Here is a 19,569-nt window from a genome sequence, read left to right as displayed (position 1 = left end):
TCTCTAGCCTTGTTACAAGGAAGCTAGAAATGAGTGTGGAGCTTGACAAAGGTTAGCTTCAAGAAGTGAACTTTTCAAGTTCAACTCTGATTTAGATTCAAAGACAGAGTATGAATGCAATATTGATGGTATTTTTAGCTCTTGTACCTGATGTTCTAGTTCTTTTGCTGGTCAGTGTCATCATTTGTTAAGGGGTTAGTTTGTGCGCTCCTGTTCTGAAAGACCTTGGTCTGTCCACACACAGCACATCCTCATTATTTTATTGGCACTTAAAGGAAAAGCTCACTTCATCAATGCCTTAAGGCAGCCAGCTTTGACATTTTAAATCGCTCTTTTTCGCTCTTATAATTAATGTAGCCATAATGCTGTTTTTCTTGACAATGAAGGTGGCATGATTAATCAAGCGAGAACCCTTTCAGAGATCATCCATTTTAATGAACCGTATTACACTGCCGTTGTGTTTTAGCACAATACTATATGAAATTAAGTCCATACGCAAACAGTTTGCCCGCAGGCCTGAACTGATGTGCAGCTGGGACGCCTCCGTGCTCTGCTGAGTTTGCTGCACTGGCACAAAACAACTTTACTAATGGAATCGTTTGAATTGTGAGGAGATGGTCTCAGTTATTGATCTGACTGGCAAAACAACATTAACATTCAACATAGTCTGGCATAATGCACAATAATAGAGAAAAGAAATCAGGCTTGAGTGTGTCAGAATCTTTAATATCGCCCTGATTTTCAACTTAAATCGATGCTTGTTAATAGTCATTCAGCACAATTGCAATAGTCATCAATGTCAAGTAGATGAGCTGCAGAGTTAAGTCAACATAAAGTGAGTGGGTGGTTGTAAGAGATGGTGATTGTCTTTTGAATCTGTGGTAGTGATTTCATGAGGTTTGATCAACCACTCTTGACATTGAGGGGGATACGTATCAAACCGAATTCTGTAGTTTTATCATTTGTTTTAGTGCGAGACAAACACTAAATACAAAAAAAAAACATCCCATCATTCATCAAATCCATTGCTAATATTTACTAATGTTCGTGCTGTTTCTAGCTCACCAAAAATGATGTCACTGCCTGAAGGATGACGTCATTAATGAGGGGATTATTATTTTTTTTAAGTTGAAGATTTATAAACAAGTAACAGGATGGAAAGTGAAATTGGGGACATAGGAAAATATATGGCGTGGTTACCAATGAAAAAAATATTCCCAAGATAACGGAAACTTTTTAATTAGAGTCCAACCTGAGAAAGCACCTGGGATATTTCTTAATAAAAGGCCAGTATAGGGATGCTCATATTGACCGTTTAACCGTTAACCGAAAGTAAACATTTTGACCCATTAATTAAACGGTTCAACAGTTGAACATTTTTTTGTTTGTTTGTTTGCTGCATGGCTAAAAAAAATACAATATAGCCTATATTCGTTAACTCACGGGACGCGTCGACACGCGCAACCACACGTGTCGTGCCTACAGACATATTTCGCTGAGCAGGCAAAATGAAGCGAGCGAAAAGAAGTAGGCCTGTGTGGGACCATTTCGACAGAAAGGGCAACGAAGTTACTCGCAAAATATGCTACGCAGTATTAAAATACAGCAGTAGTTACAAGTACAATGCAATATCACTTGCGAAGCAAACATCCACAAGCAAATGAAAGTCGCTTCCCGAAGCTGACCACTCTAGGGAGACGTTATCTCTGTGTTCCCGGGACATCTGTGCAATCGGAGAGGGTGTTTTCTGCCGCGGGTCGAACAGGCTGCGCTCCAGACTAACCCCACATTATGTAGACATGTTACTTTTTTTTAAATAAATACTAGACAATGTGTGGATTGAGGTAGGCCTGCTATTTTTATTTGACGAAGAAACTTAGTCTGGAGGAAAAATAAATTTAGTGTAGGCCTATTTTATGTTTTTTTATTTATATTATTTTATTCTGTTTTTCTCTTTTGTCACTGTCAAGTGTGTGAAAATTTGATGTGAATCCAGGTTCTGTTGTTGATCTGTTCTGCTGTTTGCACGTTAAAATAAACCCATGAAAAAAAATGCATTTTTAACGGGTCACAGAAACTCTTCAATTTTATTTTTATTTAATTCAATAGGCTATTATAATCTTATCAGTTAACAGTTAATAGCCTACTCGGATAACGAGTGGCGGTTGTCGGTCGGGAAAATTAACCGAAATGAGCATCCCTAATTGCCCGTTTTAGAAGTTGCATCTGAAGACATGACAAAAAGTGCAATCTGTCATCTTAAATGTCTGCTAACTTAATTATGATATTGTGATAAAAGAAACAAACTGATAAGATTGCCATCTTTAGAAATCGCAAATTTAATATTTTAGCCAATTAAACCCTGTACATGTTCATGCCCCCATCACGTCATAATTTACTAAATTGATGAGGGATGCATAAAAATCCACTGCATTTGCTGTAAAATACCTGCTAGTTGTCAGAAATGTATAATTTTAGCGAAAGCATCTACTAATTTTGACAACAGTGCTCTTTAACAACACCTGCTTCCTACTACAGGATTGGCTGAGTAAGTTTGGGTATCTCCCACCCCCTGATCCTGTGAATGGACAGCTACAGACCAAGGAAGCTCTGACAAGAGCCATCAAAGCCATGCAGAGGTTTGGAGGGCTGGAGGAAACTGGAGTGCTAGGTTAGTACATGCTTTTATTTTCATAATAAAACTCTGGTCCACGTTGTCCTTGGTTGTTCTCCTTGCATTTTTGAATGTTTTAAGAGATATATATTTCTCAATTTTTTTTATAGTCTCGTGTCCATCTGGCTTACTGCAGCTGGCAGATTTTCTTTTGAAGTCTACAGGAATAAAAACGCATCGCCCTATCTATCTGCATGCTGCACATGTGTCTGGGTCTGTATTTATGCATGTATGTGTTTCCCTGCAGACCAAGCAACCTTGGGCTTAATGAAGACCCCTCGCTGCTCACTGCCAGATGTGTCAGAGCCAGAGATGTCAGCAGGGAGAAGAAAGCGGGCACTAGCTCCTCAAAATAAGTGGAACAAGAGACATCTTTCCTGGAGGTACATTCACCATATTTGGGTCTGAAACTGAGTGATTGCTGTCAGACAGCTGTACATGTCAGAGATGCCTTTAATACATTTGAATTCGAAACATAGAGGAATTGTAGCCTCGTTGATAGTAAGAGCTGATGGAAAGAGTCAGAATTAGTGATGCAACAAAGAAATGAGAGTCAACGCTGAAAATTCTGGACACACTGGGCTAAAAAATATTGGCGATTTTATTACTAGACAATATCGGGTTGTATTCTGATTTTATAGTTAGAAAATACTGGCATATATTGTGATTTTTCTGAATATTCTGATTTCCTGCTAAAAATATTAATTATATTCTGATTTTATAGCTAAAAAATATTGGCTGATTTTGATTTCTTGGCTAAACAACTATTGGCTTATTTTCTGATTTTATAGCTAGGAAATATTTGGTTATATTCTGATTTTATGTCTTGAACATATTGGCTAATACTCTGATTGATATTCTGATTTTCTATCTAAAAATATAGGCTTGTATTTTGGTTTTATAGCTAGATATTAATACTGGCTATGTCAGAAATGTCAGAAATCCCTCAGCACGAGCTTTTCCAATTTCCATCACAGAAACTCTCCTCAACACCAGTCTCTCCTCCACACTGACTGTTTTGAAGACAGATTGACAATGTGAATGTGTCTGTTCTTGAGGTGTGTGTGTTTGTGTGTGTGCGTGTGTGTGTTGTTGTGTAATATTGGTTTTTGTTTACAGACACTTTTCTTGGGTTTCATACCATGTTCTTTCCTGTTTCTCATTACAGAAGCCCACTGTGATCTCATATTCTTTGTGTTGTCAATCACAAAGGCTTACACTCAATCCACTCTTACCTATACACCTCTGCGACTACCTGTTATTTTTTTATTTGGTAAAACATCAATGTTTAGGCATGTTTGTTAGTTGTACGTAGAGTTAATTTATGACCTGCAAATTAGGTCGCTGTGCACATTCTCTGTGCTGGGAAATATATTGCCAATTGCCTTGCGATCAATATAGCATTTCAATGATAAATTTATCTTCTTCATCATCCACACACGGATAAGAACATTTAAGAATTTATTCCGGATCATCAGGATGTGTTTTTCCCATTTATCCTCATCTGAATGGCTTCATCAGTTGTAGGGTGGTAGTAATTTCCTGACATTTAAATACCTCATAAAAATAGATCGATGAGTGCTGTTTACTTTCCTGACTTCCTATTAAAACAAAGTTGTCAAAAACTCACTTTAGAGTGAGTGCCGCAGTGTTAATGAACAATATTTTTGGTCCAGATTCCCAAAAGAGATGTATTTTATAATCAACACATTCTCACTCCCAACTCATCACATATTGATGCTTGGTCAAGACTCGTCGTCGGCTTCACTTTGTAACGCACAGGGTAGAGGTCTGCGGGTGACTGTTTTTTCCCGGCATGAATATGAATAAATGAAAACCGTTGGCTTATAGCTATTGCGCAATGAAATCACTTTTTGAAACTGAACTATTTAACATCCATGCAATTAAAGAATGTCCTGACGACAGTTTCAGCGTCTCTCGTTCAAAAACAGACGCATGCAAATAAAACTTATGACGCAGAAAGCACTGGTCCATGAACACAGCACATGCATAATACAGTCCTCAAAGCAGGCTGTATAAAGGACAATAGCCCGGCCGCTCCCGTCCAAAGTACACAAGAGTCACCGACCGCTACAGTCTTTTTTCGAAAATTGAATCAAGAATTCTTATCGGGAATGCAGACCTCTAGCACAGGGTACCCCTTTAGTGTAATTTTCCTCGATTGCTTTCATTGAAAGACCTTTGGCATCAATACACAGACGCAATGGGCATGGGAATTTTATTGTGATTAAATTATATATTGGAGTAAATCATCTTTTTTTTTTTTTTTTTTGCATTTTATTACATTTTTTATTTACACTATTTGGACATTTGAGCACGTAACCCAACCCCTACCCCTAAACCTACCCATTTGTATATAATATAATATAATATAATATAATATAATATAATATAATATAATATCTTTAAAAAAGTCACTTTGGATAAAAGCATCTTCTACCAAATGAATAAACCATATACAGAAGAAAGAAATTCATACAGATTTGGAACAACATGAGGGACATTTTGAGAAACTAGTTTTGAGTGAACTAATGCAGAGACATTTTTGACATTCTAGGGCTGTGTTGTGAACATCTTCAACACGTACATCCAGATGGTCCGAATTAAATTGCACTAGACATCTGACCTCAAAGACATGCAGTTTAATAAATGTTTGGCTTTCTGACTCAGCAGGGTCCTTTGAGAGTTTGACCAGTGGCGATTGCTTTAAGGCTACACAGTAAGGAGTTCCCTTAAAAATCCCTCAGAAATGCAGCAATGATGTGTTTATCAATGAATGATAATATATAGCTATTTAGCTAAATAATATGTACAGATATTTTAAAAATCCCTCTGGGTACATTTCAATGGTTTAGAGAATAAAAGTGTGACATATTACACAACACTATCACGCTGGCCTTTGAAGATAATTGAATGTGACGTGTATGACTCATAGTGCTTAAAACATCATACACTTCGGAGATACAGATGGAGTCAGAAATCTGTTGTAACATTTAGCTTAGCATTTATAATCTCGTTGGTAACACTTTACAATAAGGTTAATTAGTTAACTACATTAGTTAACATTAACTAAGAATGAACAATACTTCTTCAGCATTTGTTAATCTTTGTTAATATTTAATTCAACATTTACTAATACTTTATTAAAATCTTGTTAACATTAGTTAATGCACTGTGAACTAACATGAACAAACAATGAACAGCTGGATTTGTATTAACTAACGTTAACAAAAACAGTAACAAATGTATTGCTCATGGTTAGTTCATGTTAGTTAATAACTAATGTTTAATAAATGAACCTTATTGTAAAGTGTTACCGAATTAGCTTTTTGGAAGCAACATTGTGTGTCTATTCAAATGTATTTTTCTTGTCCAATTTGGAGTCAAATAGAAATAGTCAAATTTGCCGTTTGACACCTGTGCTTCCTCAATTTCCTCATTCTGTCTCCCTCAGCATTTTGGATTGGTTTTGTGTGACCTTAATTTTAGCTTGAACCTTCCTTCTCTGTGTTAATAAGTTTGGGCAGACTCAGTCGAGTGACCTCCTCAGACCCGCTAAGTGCTGGTTGGGGTGAAATGACTCCTATAACTGTGCTGGGAGAACTCTATCAGTTCTTGTAAAATGTATGTCATGGAGCTTTGCACCCCTGGTTCAGTTGTAGCGACAGAGGTGTGCCTGTACACCAGCCGAGAAGCCAGTCGCTATAATAAAGCCTGTAATGGCTTGTTTTAGGAGCAGTGATAAAAAGCCTTTCCAAGCCAATTGAAAAGGGCTGTACAGAAAGAGACAGGAAGGGAGAAGGGACTATGATGGATTCTGAGTGATTATTACACTGCACTATCATACAGGTTTGTGTGCGGAGAGATCTTTTAAAATAGGTTTGAGCAAGGGAAGAATCGATAACACAGCAAATGTACAGACAGTATAAAGCTTTTGATCAGCACAGCCTGACGGGTTTTGGCCTCTTTATATGCATCAAGATTCTTAATGGATGCAACTCTTTCTGCAGTTATATTGCAAGAAATTATTTTTTTCTGTAAAAATATCTAAACAACCTTACATATTAATTAACTATTTTAATTTACATAAGAATTTTACTAGCACATTGCAAAATGTTGTTTTTGTTGTTTTGTTATAAGCATGAACCTTAATTAGAGTACATTTTGTTCAATTTAAATGTGAAACAAGAAAAACAATTGCAAATGTAGGGATGATAATCGAAACCAAAAAGATGTTTTGTTAGTTTTTGGCAGAGTATCTGGACAGAGGCATGAGCTGTACAGGCTCCGCCCTCTTCTGGGAGCAGCAGCTCATTTGCATTTAAAGATACATACACGAAAACAGCATGTTTTTCCTTCCACTCAAAAATGCATTTACAACATGGTATAATAAATTATCTGTGAGGTATTTTAAGCTGAAACTTCACAGACACATTCTGGGGACACCTGAGACTTATTTTGTAAAAAGGGGCATAATAGGCCCCCTTTAATTATTTGTTGCTCACCTTAATGTCTATAGGCAACATAAGGATGTTAAAATGAATTTGCATGTTGTTTTTTACCATAGAGTGACAGTTCATAATGACTTAAGAACCGAATCAATTAATAAATAATTATTTTGAACAGACTTATAATGATTCATTCCTAAATCTAACTGGTTTGTTCATGATCTGCTCTCAGGGGTTTTGGGGTTTTCAGCTCCATGGAAGGAAAGATTGTCAGTAAATAATGACTCAATTTTGTTCTGATGCTCTTGACTTGGACTGTTGTGTACGAATCCTGTGGGCTAATTGTATGATGTTTTCTAAGCCACTATAAATTCGATTGAGATTAAGATCCTTAAAACATCTCACTTTTGTTCCACAAAAGAAAGTCATACACAGCCATAAAAAAATTATTTTTTTCTCCAAATGTGTTCAACATTTTTGGGTTTTATTTTTGAAACAACATGAGGGTGAGGAAATGATGTCAGAATTCAATTTTTTTGGGTGAACTGTCACTTTAAGGTTTTAACAGGCATCAAAACATGTTTAAAACAGTTTCATTGCACTAAGTATTAATCTTTTTTTCTATTTTTCAGACAGTTTACTGGTTCAGACAGTTGGATAAATGATTGATCAGTAAGAACAAGGTTCAGAGGTCCAGCTGTCTACATATGTATTCAGAGCACATGGACCATCAGTGTCAAGTGGAGATGGCCCCTCATCATGACTCCATCACTCCACATTAGACCCTCACCCTACTCTAGGGCCCCTGCCTGCTTGTTAACACTCTCATTAATTACCCAAATAGATTAGGAGTGATTGCTTTGAAGACAATGTGTTTTTTCCCCCCAGACTCACATTGTGTGTCTTTGGGGTTGATTTCCCAAGCTGATTAGTAGGGAGCAGAGTGAAATGGCTTTATGATAAGCATCTCTTTCCTCACCACCCTCCATTACTCCCATCACATTTCAATCTATCAAACCCCATTGACGCTCCTAATCCTTTCCGTGCCGGATGAAAATGGGAACAACTCTCACAATTGCTCAATACGCTCCAGGCAATACCCAATGAGAGTGTGAAGGAGCTGTTGTGTGATTTCTGTATCATGGGCATCTATGTGTTCGCTTGAGCATCAAGCCCAGATGCCAGCTTACAATGAGGGCGGAGGTTGTAAATCATCATGCTGTAGTTTAGCTAGATAATCCCACCCATGTCCAAAGGACTCAAATGACGGTAATCCGTCAGGGTTGGATTTCTTTTCATCCCTCATGGCGCGTGTCTGTTTGATTGGAGAAAGTAACTAAAAACCATATGACTGAATAGGATGGGGATCTTTAAAGGGATAGTGCACTCAAAAGTCAAGATAATGTTATCAATTATTCACCCTCATGTCGTTCAAAACCTGCATGACTTTCTTTCTTCTGTGAAAAACAAAACACAAAATTCTTTTTCAGTTATAATAAATGGAGTCCAGAACTTTCAAGCTTCAAAAAGGATGCAAACGCATCATAAAAGTGGTCCAATATGATTCATACACTATATCAAGTTTTCAACAACTGCGAATCATTGAGTCAGTGAGTTGCATTCAAGAACCAAATCAGACTGGTTTTGTAAAATGGATCATTTGATTCATTGAAAATATTTTACTCAAAGGAATGATTAATTCATAAATTGGATAATGATACTTCTTTGTTTTAAATCTCATGGTGCATATAAAGATTTTCAGTGAATAACAAATTACATATTTCTGTTTCAGAATTTTACAAAGGCTACACTCTAGAAAAGGTTCTCATCATGGGATCATTGTATGGATTTAGTTTTAATTTATTTATTTTTGTTAATTTATTTTAAATTTAAATACAGCTCGTAAATATACTTTATCACTAGAATAAATTGAAATATCCCGTTAAACGTGAACGTATTATTCAATAATTTAAGACATTTCTCCTTAATATATAGAATCATCTTGGCATTATGGATTCTTTAAAATTGAGTCAAGAACCCTTTGTTATACAGAACCCCATGAAGGGTATCTGGACAGTCTCACATGACCTAACCATTCTAAGTTTGGGGAAAAGCTTTTAACATTTGACTCGTGTCTAGTAATTCACCAGCGAGCACCAGAAAGTCTGTTCCTAATGGCGTTCATTGACACTTTCATGGCGAACGTGAGTTAAAACAAAACACCCCTAAAACCAGCGATGAGCCAGCTTCACACAGACGTTATCATCTCAAAACCTTCCCCGTTTCCGGCAAGAAGGAATTCCTGGACGTCTCCAGTTTGTCCTTTCCTTTCCTTTTAGTCTTAGTCTTTTGTTTTATTTTGTTAAGTTTTGTTTTTCCTTTTCGTATTCTACTTTGTTCATTTCCATAGACGAGTAATGAACTTAGCCTGAATTGTTTCTTTGGTAACTTTACGTCAAAGACCTTTAAACCTTCGTTGAAAGTGCACGCTCCGGACCATCCGCAGACCACGTGACCCTCCGACGGAACGCCACACACAAGAAGACGCTCACTCACGCACCCTTGTTCAGCAACATAAGAGAACCATATATGCAAGTATATTCATGTTATCGAGCTTTAATGCGTTTATGATTTGATATCTTGGTGTCTCTCTGTCTCAAGGGTTTACGGTCTGTAATTTGCCACTCTCCTTCAGGATCTCTCTCTCACTCTCTCCCTGTTTCTTTCACTTTCAGTTTCTTTCAGTGTCTTGTTGCTTTAGTATTGTTTGTATATAACGTACATTTATTCCATGTATACGTAATTTTCATTTTATTAAATACATTATATTCATTTGATTGACTGTCTCGTGCACATTTCAAAGTCCCTTTAATGTTGCGATCAAAGCTACGTGCTTTACAAATTTATTGATACTTAAAAAGGTATTGTTAAAGCTCCTGTAGGTAACTTTTGAAAACATGTATTTGCTAAAACTGTCATTATGTCCTGACAGTAGAACATGAGACAGATAATCTGTGTAAAAATCAAGCTCCTCTGGCTCCTCCCAGTGGTCCTATTGCCATTTGCAGAAATACACGCTCCCGGTCAGAAACAACCAATCAGAGCCAGGAGGAATGTCTTAGCAGTGTCAATCACGCTCGTGTACGCGCTGATCACACCCCTCTCTTGCACAGCGCGAGCGCCGGAGCGCGAGCTGTCGTTCAAACTCAAGATTGCCGGCGTGCTGCAGCTGTGCTTATGACGGAGAAACAACCTAAACTGCCAATTCTCGAGTGACACCTGCTCATAAAACAAAGAGGTAAAAGGAAAAAGACTGATGACGATAAACAAGCGAAAAAGAAAGAATTACACAGAGCCCATTGACTCGGTGTCAAAACTCTAGCCGCATAACATGTAGTGCTAGATAAAATGTCACGCACTCTGCTAAGCAACAATTGAAACCTGCTAATTCACTGGCTTGTCATGTTGCTGAAATAATGTACTAGCACACCTTATCTAGCATTATATATCGTTATATTAACGTTATCTTACTAGCTATTTATAACTTATAGAAAGAGTGCAACGTTATAAAGTTACATGTATTGCAAAATACATAATGATTTGATTTGAGGACCAAGTTTGTAGTCAAAGTATGGGCAGGCCATAGTCAATGTAAAGCATATTGTTGACGTTTAGTCCCTATTAGTGAATGTGCCATATAACTTTTTATCCGCTGTTATCGGTGACCCTGTTTACTAGCCTGCGCGTTCACGACAGGCTCCGCTGTGGAGGACGAGCTGTGGAGGGAGGGCTGTAGCGCAGCAAAGAGAAAGGGGGTGGGACCTGTAAGTTGTGCTTGTTCAAATTTTCAGGCTAAGTCAACGTTTTCTCAAAACTCCCTACTGCAGCTTTAAGAACAGGAAAGTTTATCCTCGTGGCCAGAGGAATAGCTTCTCTTGAAAGTCTATAAAGGAGGATAATTTTGTAAGGTTTGGTGGAGATCGAATGATCAGGTTTGCTGGACAAGCAGATGATTCGATCATAAATTAATCCCCTTAAAGATTATCCTGACAATCGGTCTATTTTAGACAATTGACATATTAATATTTAATTATAATTCTTGTGATTGATTGTTGATAGTACAAGTGTTCGTTGCATTCAATCGTTCATACAGAACATTGGCAACTTATTCCCTTACGGGTAATTTTATAATTTGTAGGTGATTCCCGATCATGTTTCATGATTAGTTATTAAAATTATATTCCCTGTATCTGAGCTAATTGGAATAATCCCGAGTTTCCCTACACCCATCAACCTTTATTTCTAAGAGTGAATTTGAGGAATCATTCCTTTAAAACACCCATCTGGCTGTGCATCACTCTCACTGCCTAGTTGTGAGTGTGGAGGATTGATTTGATGTGTGATTATCACCATACTGTAAATGTCCTGTCTGGACCACTGATCTGCAGGGGTAAGACCCGCTGTGAGAATTACAACAGAATAGAGGAAATGAGTTCTTTTGAACTTGCTCCCCCTGATTTCTATTTGCCATTTTCTCTCTTTTTATCCATTTCCCCTCTTGTCTGCCTAATCAGTCTTGTATCATGGAGACAAAGAAGGGGGATTGTAACTGAAAATTAAGCTTCAACATTTGAGCGTTTACATGCTGCTGGGATGGCCAATCTTCCCAGAGGCACTTTGTCAGGCTTTCAGGTCAGCTGCCACTGCTAGTGCCTGTATAATAACCAGACGACATGGAAAAAAAAAACTCCCTTGATTATTCTCTAATTTATGCCGGCCGTCTATTGAAACCCTGCTAAGGGCACATTATGGCGAAAATGGATAGAAAATTGAACTTGAAATTCATACTCGCTTCCTACCACAGCAGTATGTGACCATAGCATGTGACCATATCAGGCCATTGTATACTTACAGGGCAAACTGAACTAATTGAATGTAAACCTGAACAGACAAAAAGACACACAATTATGTCAAAATGCCATTTTTTGGCGAGTGTCCTCATAAGCAGTCTTAAATTAGTTGAAAAGTCTTAAATGAACATCGAGTTCAACAGATCCGCGTCAAGCCTAATATTCCTGCTGCAGTCTGTCATAAATGTTAATCAAACAACAAAAGACAAAGAGAAAATCGCACTGCTCACTGCTCTTGACTGAATAACGTTTGTAGCTTTAAAAAGGATTAATCCATATTTCCATGGGGATATTAAAGTGATACATTCTAAAATAACGGTCGCCTTAAAAAACTCACGCTGGGGGCTCAGCTAGAATATTTAAACTTACGTGTAAAGGGGTTAAAAGTACATTTTCAGTTGAATTTGGGGAAACCATTTGAAACATTTGTTGTTGAGCTGTTTAAATGACTTGTGTTTGATTTGTTCATTGCAAACAGCTGGAAGTCTGTACATTTTGCCAATAAACCAGATTTGCAATGGGGGTTGAAAAATTTTGATTACAACTGCATAATATACAAATATGTATATAATATACTTTATATGCTGTTTTCTATACTATATCTTTTTGTCTTTTCTATTTTATATATTTTTTTTTCAAATTTTATAGGCTACACCATAAACATGAGCACAAATTGTACAGTATTTCACCTTAAATTCCCTCTCAAGCTTTAGATTTGCATGTGAAATACTTAGGGGGTTAACGGCATATCTGGCACAAGTCAAGCAGAAGAGCATTGGGGTGAGATGAATTAATGTACACACAGTGTAGCACATCACATGGAGAATGTTAGCACACAAGGAGGTCACTTAGCTCATTGTAAATTCAGCTGGGGGCAGCGTTGACCTTGGCACAGCACTATTGTGCATCTCCTGCTTTCCATTTGAATCAACCTGACTGTAAACTCATTGTAGAACCAGCTGTTACCACCTAAACTGCCATAGAACTTGACTGAATTTACATATTGACCTTGAGCAACCGGTGCAAATATGTTACCAGCACCCAAAGATGTTCTGCACATGTAATAGAATGCCTGAACCCGGTGCTTGTGCAGAAAGGATAAGTGTATTCTGTGCATAAGGCACACTTCTTAGTGGGCACTTACAGAGCTGGCACTTTGAAATTAATTTCTCATCGAATTTTGTCTGTACTTGGAAAGAGGGCTCAAATTGTCCTTGGAAGTGATTACCATGATTGTGGGGTGTAGTGGACCTCCAAATCACACTTACTTGTTTCCGAATTACCTTGAGTGAAACAGAAAAGAGGAAGATGGGAAGAAGATGTGTTGTAACTGTTGTGTATCCTAAATGTATTACCTTGGAAGTAATTCTGAGTTAGAAAGAGCCGCGAGACAGGATTTTAGAGCTGCTTTTGACAGCCTGCTGCATGCCTTGTCCTATTTATGCATTCAAAAGCAGTGTGGAATTTATCTTCTTGCACTGTCGGTGGTCCTACAAAGGGATTCTTGTCTATTTCAAGCCATAGTTTCAAACATATACTCATGTTTCTGCTCTCACAGGGTGAGGACGTTTCCAAAGGAGTCAGTTTTGCTAGGTCGAGACACGGTGCGGGCGCTCATGTACTACGCACTGAAAGTGTGGAGTGACATCGCGCCACTCAACTTCCATGAGGTGGCGGGGAATGAGGCAGACATTCAGATTGACTTCACCAAAGCGGACCATAATGACGGATACCCTTTTGATGGACCCGGTGGCACAGTGGCCCACGCCTTCTTTCCCGGAGAACGATTCACAGCTGGCGACACACACTTTGATGATGATGAAGCCTGGACCTTCAGGTCGCCAGGTACGAAGTCTCTTTTTATATATTTTTGTGTACGGTACATGTATTTTATTTTTTTATATATATAATGTCAAAGATGTGAAATGTACAGGTAGACAGGTAGAGATTGTTTCTGATTGGATCTGACAAGCTAAAAAGACTGCTGTCCACTCCCCTGACTCTTTTTCTGTCTGGGACTGTCCTAGAAGCAGGCGTAATTTCTCAGGATAACTTTTTCAGTGATGTCTGTCAGATAATAGAGACATTTTTTGTGCGGTATTCCAAAACAGGATCTGGAGCCCGGGAGGCAAGGCCTGTCTGAAAGCAACAGATGCTGTAGTCTATCTCAGTTCCTCATTCTTCTCTCTTGAGCCATAACCTGGCTCGACCATCTCCAGGATGCAAACCAAAGGTGCACATGTTTGCCGAGAGGCTGCGCTAACCATAAGGCTGATAATTAGCATGGGGGCAGGTGGGGTTCCCATTACACAAACCTGCCCAGTGAGTGAACTCTGATAGGATTGGTTCAAACGACCCTTTGCATCCCAACTCTGCTCTCTTGTGGCTATGGTCCATATGCTCATGGACAGCAGTGGAGTCTGCCCCAATTAGGCCCCCCCATCAGACAAGCAGCTGTTTGCTTAGGCCTTTGGCAGGTGCGGATGTAATATGAGGGACTGAATGATGAGAGAGAGAACGAGAGAGAGAGAATTAGGGAGGGAAAAGTCCTACTTAAAAATCACAAGCCTTTCACCACCCACTTACACAGTCTCGACATACACAGCTGAGCGCTGCACCCCTCCTTCATCTCTCAGTACTGCTGAAGACGAGCCCTCCACCTCTTCGTGTGTGTTCAACTGACCCTTCACCATAACACGGCCATTTCCATGTTTTCGCTTCATTAGCTGTCCATCTAATGAGCACCTGCACCTGGACCTCCCATATGGTCATCAATTATTCCTGAGTCGTCATTATTCATTATGGGCCGTTGTAACAGGCCCAAGATTTCTACATCAGCCAAAAATGTCCTGATTAACTGTGTTATTTTTGGCTTTCCGTCTGCCCTCTGAGACTATCTAATGAGAAAAATCAATTTTTTTAATATGCATACTCCACTGTTCAAAAGTTTGGGGTCAGTAAGATTTTTTTGTCTCTTATGCTCAAATTTTTTTTAAATAAAAAATGTAGTACAAACTATCTTCAGCATCACTACTCCAGTCTTCAGTGTCACATGATCCTTCAGAAATCATTCTAATATGCTGATTTTTTGCTCAAGAAACATTTCTTATTATTATCAATGTCGAAAACAGTTGTGCTGCTTAATATTTTTGTGGAAACCATTTTTGTAAAGATTTTTAATGAATAGAAATTTTAAAATAACAGCATTTATTTGAAATACATATATTTTGTAAAATTATAAATGTCTTTTTTAAATATGTAATGCATCCTTGCTGAATAGAAGTAAAATCGTACATATTCGTACGAATGAGGTCGTACGTATTCGTACGAATTAGCCATCTTTTAATCACTCGTCAAATTCGGACGAATTGGTCGTGAGATAGCGTTGGTATAACAGATAAACAGTGTTTAGGCCATACCAAGGTTTGATACCTTGACTAAATCTTCAGCTAGATATAGAGGAATCGCATAATATGTGTCATACTTTTTAATCTTTCAGTTTGTGCAGTTGTGTTTGTTGTTTCCATATACCAACCAGAAAATGTTTTTTTTATTTAGACCACTTCTATTATTGATTGCAAGATGTGAAGAAAGTTTCAACCGAAAAAAACAAGTGTTTATGAAAAACATTGCCAACGTACCTTTAAGAGTGACGAAACATGGAGTAATGCTAAAATAAAGACCTGGATGTTTTATTTCGAAGGTGAGGATGAACCTGTAAGCAGAACTGGAAAGAGTTTAGTAGTTTACGGTATGTGTGCTGCCAAAGGGTGTAAATGCATCCACAGATAAAAACTTGCACTCTGGTTTCGAATTCGGTGTTAAATTTCAGTGCTATTAATTTAAAGAACACTATATATATTAGACACTTTAATTCGAAATAAATGTAATTTCAAATTACATCTTAAAGCATTACGCAGTAGAAAGAAAAATTTACATTCTCACATTGAAACTTTAAAATGAATTATTTCTAAGATAAAATCCTCCCGTTTATAAGGAATATAAATCTTAGAGGCTCAGCTGATTGAACTCCTTAAAAAAAGACAAGCTTTATCATGCAAACAGAGGGTGAGTAAACGTACTTCCCTTTTCCCTGTTTCTCTCTCCCTCCAGCTCAGTCTGGAGACCTGTAAGCATATTGTTTTTGACATAACAAGAACTTTCTCTTTGAGGGAACAACGGAAAGAAACAGGAAAGAGGAAGTTCTGCTATTTGTTCAGATTAACTCTTAACAGAATTCAAAACGCTTCTTTTGAGATTGCGGGTATCGTCATACTTGTTGCAACAGCAGCGGAGGCGTCCCATGTTCCCATGGGTCAGAATAAGAGTGGAATCACAGGAGCGTCTCTAGCTGTTGTTATGACAGCGGGCAGATTGCTTTTATTAATTATGCCTTCATTGGCTGCTCACTAATGCAGACTGATTATTGTGGCCCAAACAAAAGGCTCATTAAGCAGGTGGTTTTTTGATAAACTTTTCGCAATTTGGCCCAAGCCTGTGAATCACCATTGAATTTAATGTCTGTGTGCGTGTCCACATCTTTTTGTGTGTATGACAAAATGAGGCAGAAGACCTTGGTCCATTATCGTCCATTTTACCGAACCACCAGTCATTAGCAGTGACTATCGTTGATTTCCTTTCTGCGCACACACTGCGAGAGAGAGAGAGAGAGAGAGAGAGAGAGAGAGAGAGAGAGTGCTCTTTTACCTTCATGAAGAAGGTTATTTTAAGAAATCATCAACTTTCTGCCTATGCTTCAGTGACTTTAAAGGATTAGTTCAACCACAAGTGAAAATACTGTCATTATTTACTCACCCTCATGTCCTTCAAAACATGAATGTCTTTTTCTGAATAACAGAAAAGTAGAAATGTATATCAACTGGCTAGGCTACTCTTTTACATGCAGTTGTAATTAAAGGGAACGCTTTAAAGCTTCAAACAGGACGTAAAAGCATTATAAAATAGTCTTTATCACTCTATAGCTATATTTCAAGTCTTCTGAAACCACGACTACATTATTCATGAACGAGTCTTTCAGATGTGTTTTGTGAACTAGATTAACTAATTCATTGAAAGGATCCGACTCAAAAGAATGATTAAATCTTACTGATTTCTTTACAATTAAAAGACAAGAATTTAATTGAATAATGACTCACATCAATAGGGGTGAATTCAGGTTGATTGAGTTTTCCCACTCAATGGCAAAAAGTGTCCCAATCAACCTGAATTCACCCTATATTCATATGGACTACATTTGAGACACTTTTATTGTGCTTTTGCACCTTTATGAAGCTTGAAAGCCATGCACCAAAATGCATTGCAATAATGTAATTGTATGAAAAAGAGCGACCAGTACAGTTTTTCCACAGAAGAAAGAACATTAGGGTGAGTAATTGATGACAGATTCGAAATTTTCAGTGATCTATTCCATTAAAGCCATTCTGATCTGATAATCCTAAACACATGTATTTGTTTACTGAACAGAAGGTACTTTAATACCCTAGCCTTCACTCAAACAAGCTTTTGAAATCCAGGGCCAAATTCTTAACATGCAAAGGCTACATTTCAGTCTTAAAATAGTTTACACTCATTTATTTCAGTCATCTGTGACAGACACCTTCAGCTCGCTGCTTTAGGCTGCCATGCACCAGATGTTTCCAGTGCGTAAGGTCTTAATCAGATTGCTTCAGATCCATCTGTCATCCGCCGCATCTCCTCCTTTGGACTCTGATCGGCGCAAAGTTCATCTGGATGAATCGCTAGCTTGTGCTAAACAAATCAGCCTCTAGCGATTAGAAACGAGGGTTGCTAACCAGACACAAGGCAAAACTCATCAGGCATGATTCTTCCTCAGAATGTGTGTTGTCTTAAAGGGACAGTGCACCTAAATAATAAAAAAAAATTGTCACTTACTTCTCATCCTCATGCCTTTCTTCAATGCATATTGGTTATATAAAAAATAACAGTGTAAAAAAGGTTTTCTTTTGAGTTACACAAAAGAAAGAATGTCATATGTGTTTGAAACAACATGAGGGATCAGTAAACAATATAGCTCCGTTTACATGGATCCGTTTGTAAGCAGACTAGCTAGGGCTGGGCGATGTGGCAAAAAAAAAATTCTCGATTTACAATTTCGATGTTTAACTAGTCAACTTAAAAACATACCTACAATATGATTCAAGTAGCATTCTCTTTATTAACCATCTGGTTAAAAAAAGTTCTGTTCCAAGTGCACCACACCTGAAGTGATCAAAACAAATTACTCATATGTTAAATATCTTTGCAAAAATGAAATATGAAGGCAAATATTGTATAAACTTATCTCAAACATATCCTATATACTACTAGAAAAAAATTCTAAATATTTCTTAGCCATAAAGTCAAGGCTATTCAAATTCAAAATGACTAAAAGTATAACACCAGTAATAGTCTATTAAATGCTTTGTAAAAACAGAAAATAACAGCACCTTTCAGCCTGTCACCATCATACAAACATGAAATATCAAACATTTATTTGAACAGTAGTTCTTTACATTCCATTTAGCTATTTTTCTGTTGTGTTTATGCTTGGCAGACGTGTTTGTCTGTTGCACTCGTGTCTCACGTCTTTTTCAGCGTCTCACCCATTAAAAACGGTATTCTAAAAACGTGGCGCTCAAATAAAAGAAAAATAACTAATGACTAAATATCTAATAACTTAGCTTTTTTTGCCCACGTCTTGTTTTTTTCCAACGCTTTTTCTTTGTGAACAGCTGCTTAAAACGAACGTCTTCTACGTTCATTGAGCGCGCCACACAAGATCGGTTAATCAGGTGCACCATCATTTAGTCGGATCATTTTCTTCTCTTAACTGTCAACCTGTCTAATTGTAACGTTTGCTAAAAAATGTATTCAAACCCGCAATTTCTCGATTTAAAAATAATAAAATTGTAGCAAAACATTACATTCGAATTAATCAAAAAATTCTGCCTTCTAATATTAGTCCACAGTCGGAATAAGGGGTGTTTATGCATTATGCTAATGCAAAAACGAGGGTGTCGAGCCCCGTTAGTGATACGCGGCTCATTTTGAGTCGTAATCTTAATGAGCAAGTCACTGATTTAATCCTCGGTTCTGCTCAGAGAAGCTTGAATAGCTATGTTCTGCTTATACAAACCTGCAGCATAAGACAGCTGTTGTGCTTTTTGACATGTTCACAGTTTGTAGAGCCCCATGGCTCTGCTCACCTTTCTCTCGGTCTGTCTATATATCTATAAAACTCTTCCTGTCTATTTGTCTCTCTCTCTATTCAAACTAATCCAATGACACTTTCCTGGCCCTGGCTGCATTTTTGTTGCCATCTCTAGGGGCCATTTAACAGAAAAGTGTGAATGTTATTTTATGGCTGGCTGCATCGCACAGATCTGTCTGTGTACTAAAGCGAGATAATGAAAAAGGTGAGTAACGTTTAATGGCGCAGTCCTCCCTGTCAATCACAAGCTCATTGTGTTGAAAATGACAATGTGGGTGGACATCC

At 37.8% G+C, this 19,569-nt stretch overlaps 1 protein-coding gene across 2 annotated transcripts in view; it reads left to right on the top strand.

The window, feature by feature from the left end:
* The first annotated feature begins 2,511 nt into the window (after window positions 1–2,511).
* Window positions 2,512–19,569, top strand: part of mmp17a (matrix metallopeptidase 17a) — a 34,739-nt gene continuing 17,681 nt past the window's right edge. Inside the window, exons 1-3 of one of the 2 annotated variants that reach the window (XM_056244296.1) lie at window positions 2,512–2,671; window positions 2,922–3,057; window positions 13,612–13,898. In XM_056244296.1, coding sequence (XP_056100271.1) covers window positions 2,632–2,671; window positions 2,922–3,057; window positions 13,612–13,898 — 463 coding nt within the window. In that variant the 5' untranslated portion in view covers window positions 2,512–2,631. The remainder of the gene's footprint in view (window positions 2,672–2,921; window positions 3,058–13,611; window positions 13,899–19,569) is intronic. The other variant, XM_056244295.1, reaches the window with a different exon arrangement.

The sequence above is a fragment of the Rhinichthys klamathensis genome, unplaced genomic scaffold, assembly GCF_029890125.1.
Source record: "Rhinichthys klamathensis goyatoka isolate OS25496 unplaced genomic scaffold, OSU_Roscu_1.1 h1tg000956l_1, whole genome shotgun sequence".
Taxonomy (NCBI): Eukaryota; Metazoa; Chordata; class Actinopteri; order Cypriniformes; family Leuciscidae; genus Rhinichthys; species Rhinichthys klamathensis.
Note: the sequence above shows the minus strand (reverse complement) of the source record. Positions and strands in the feature narration are given on the sequence as shown.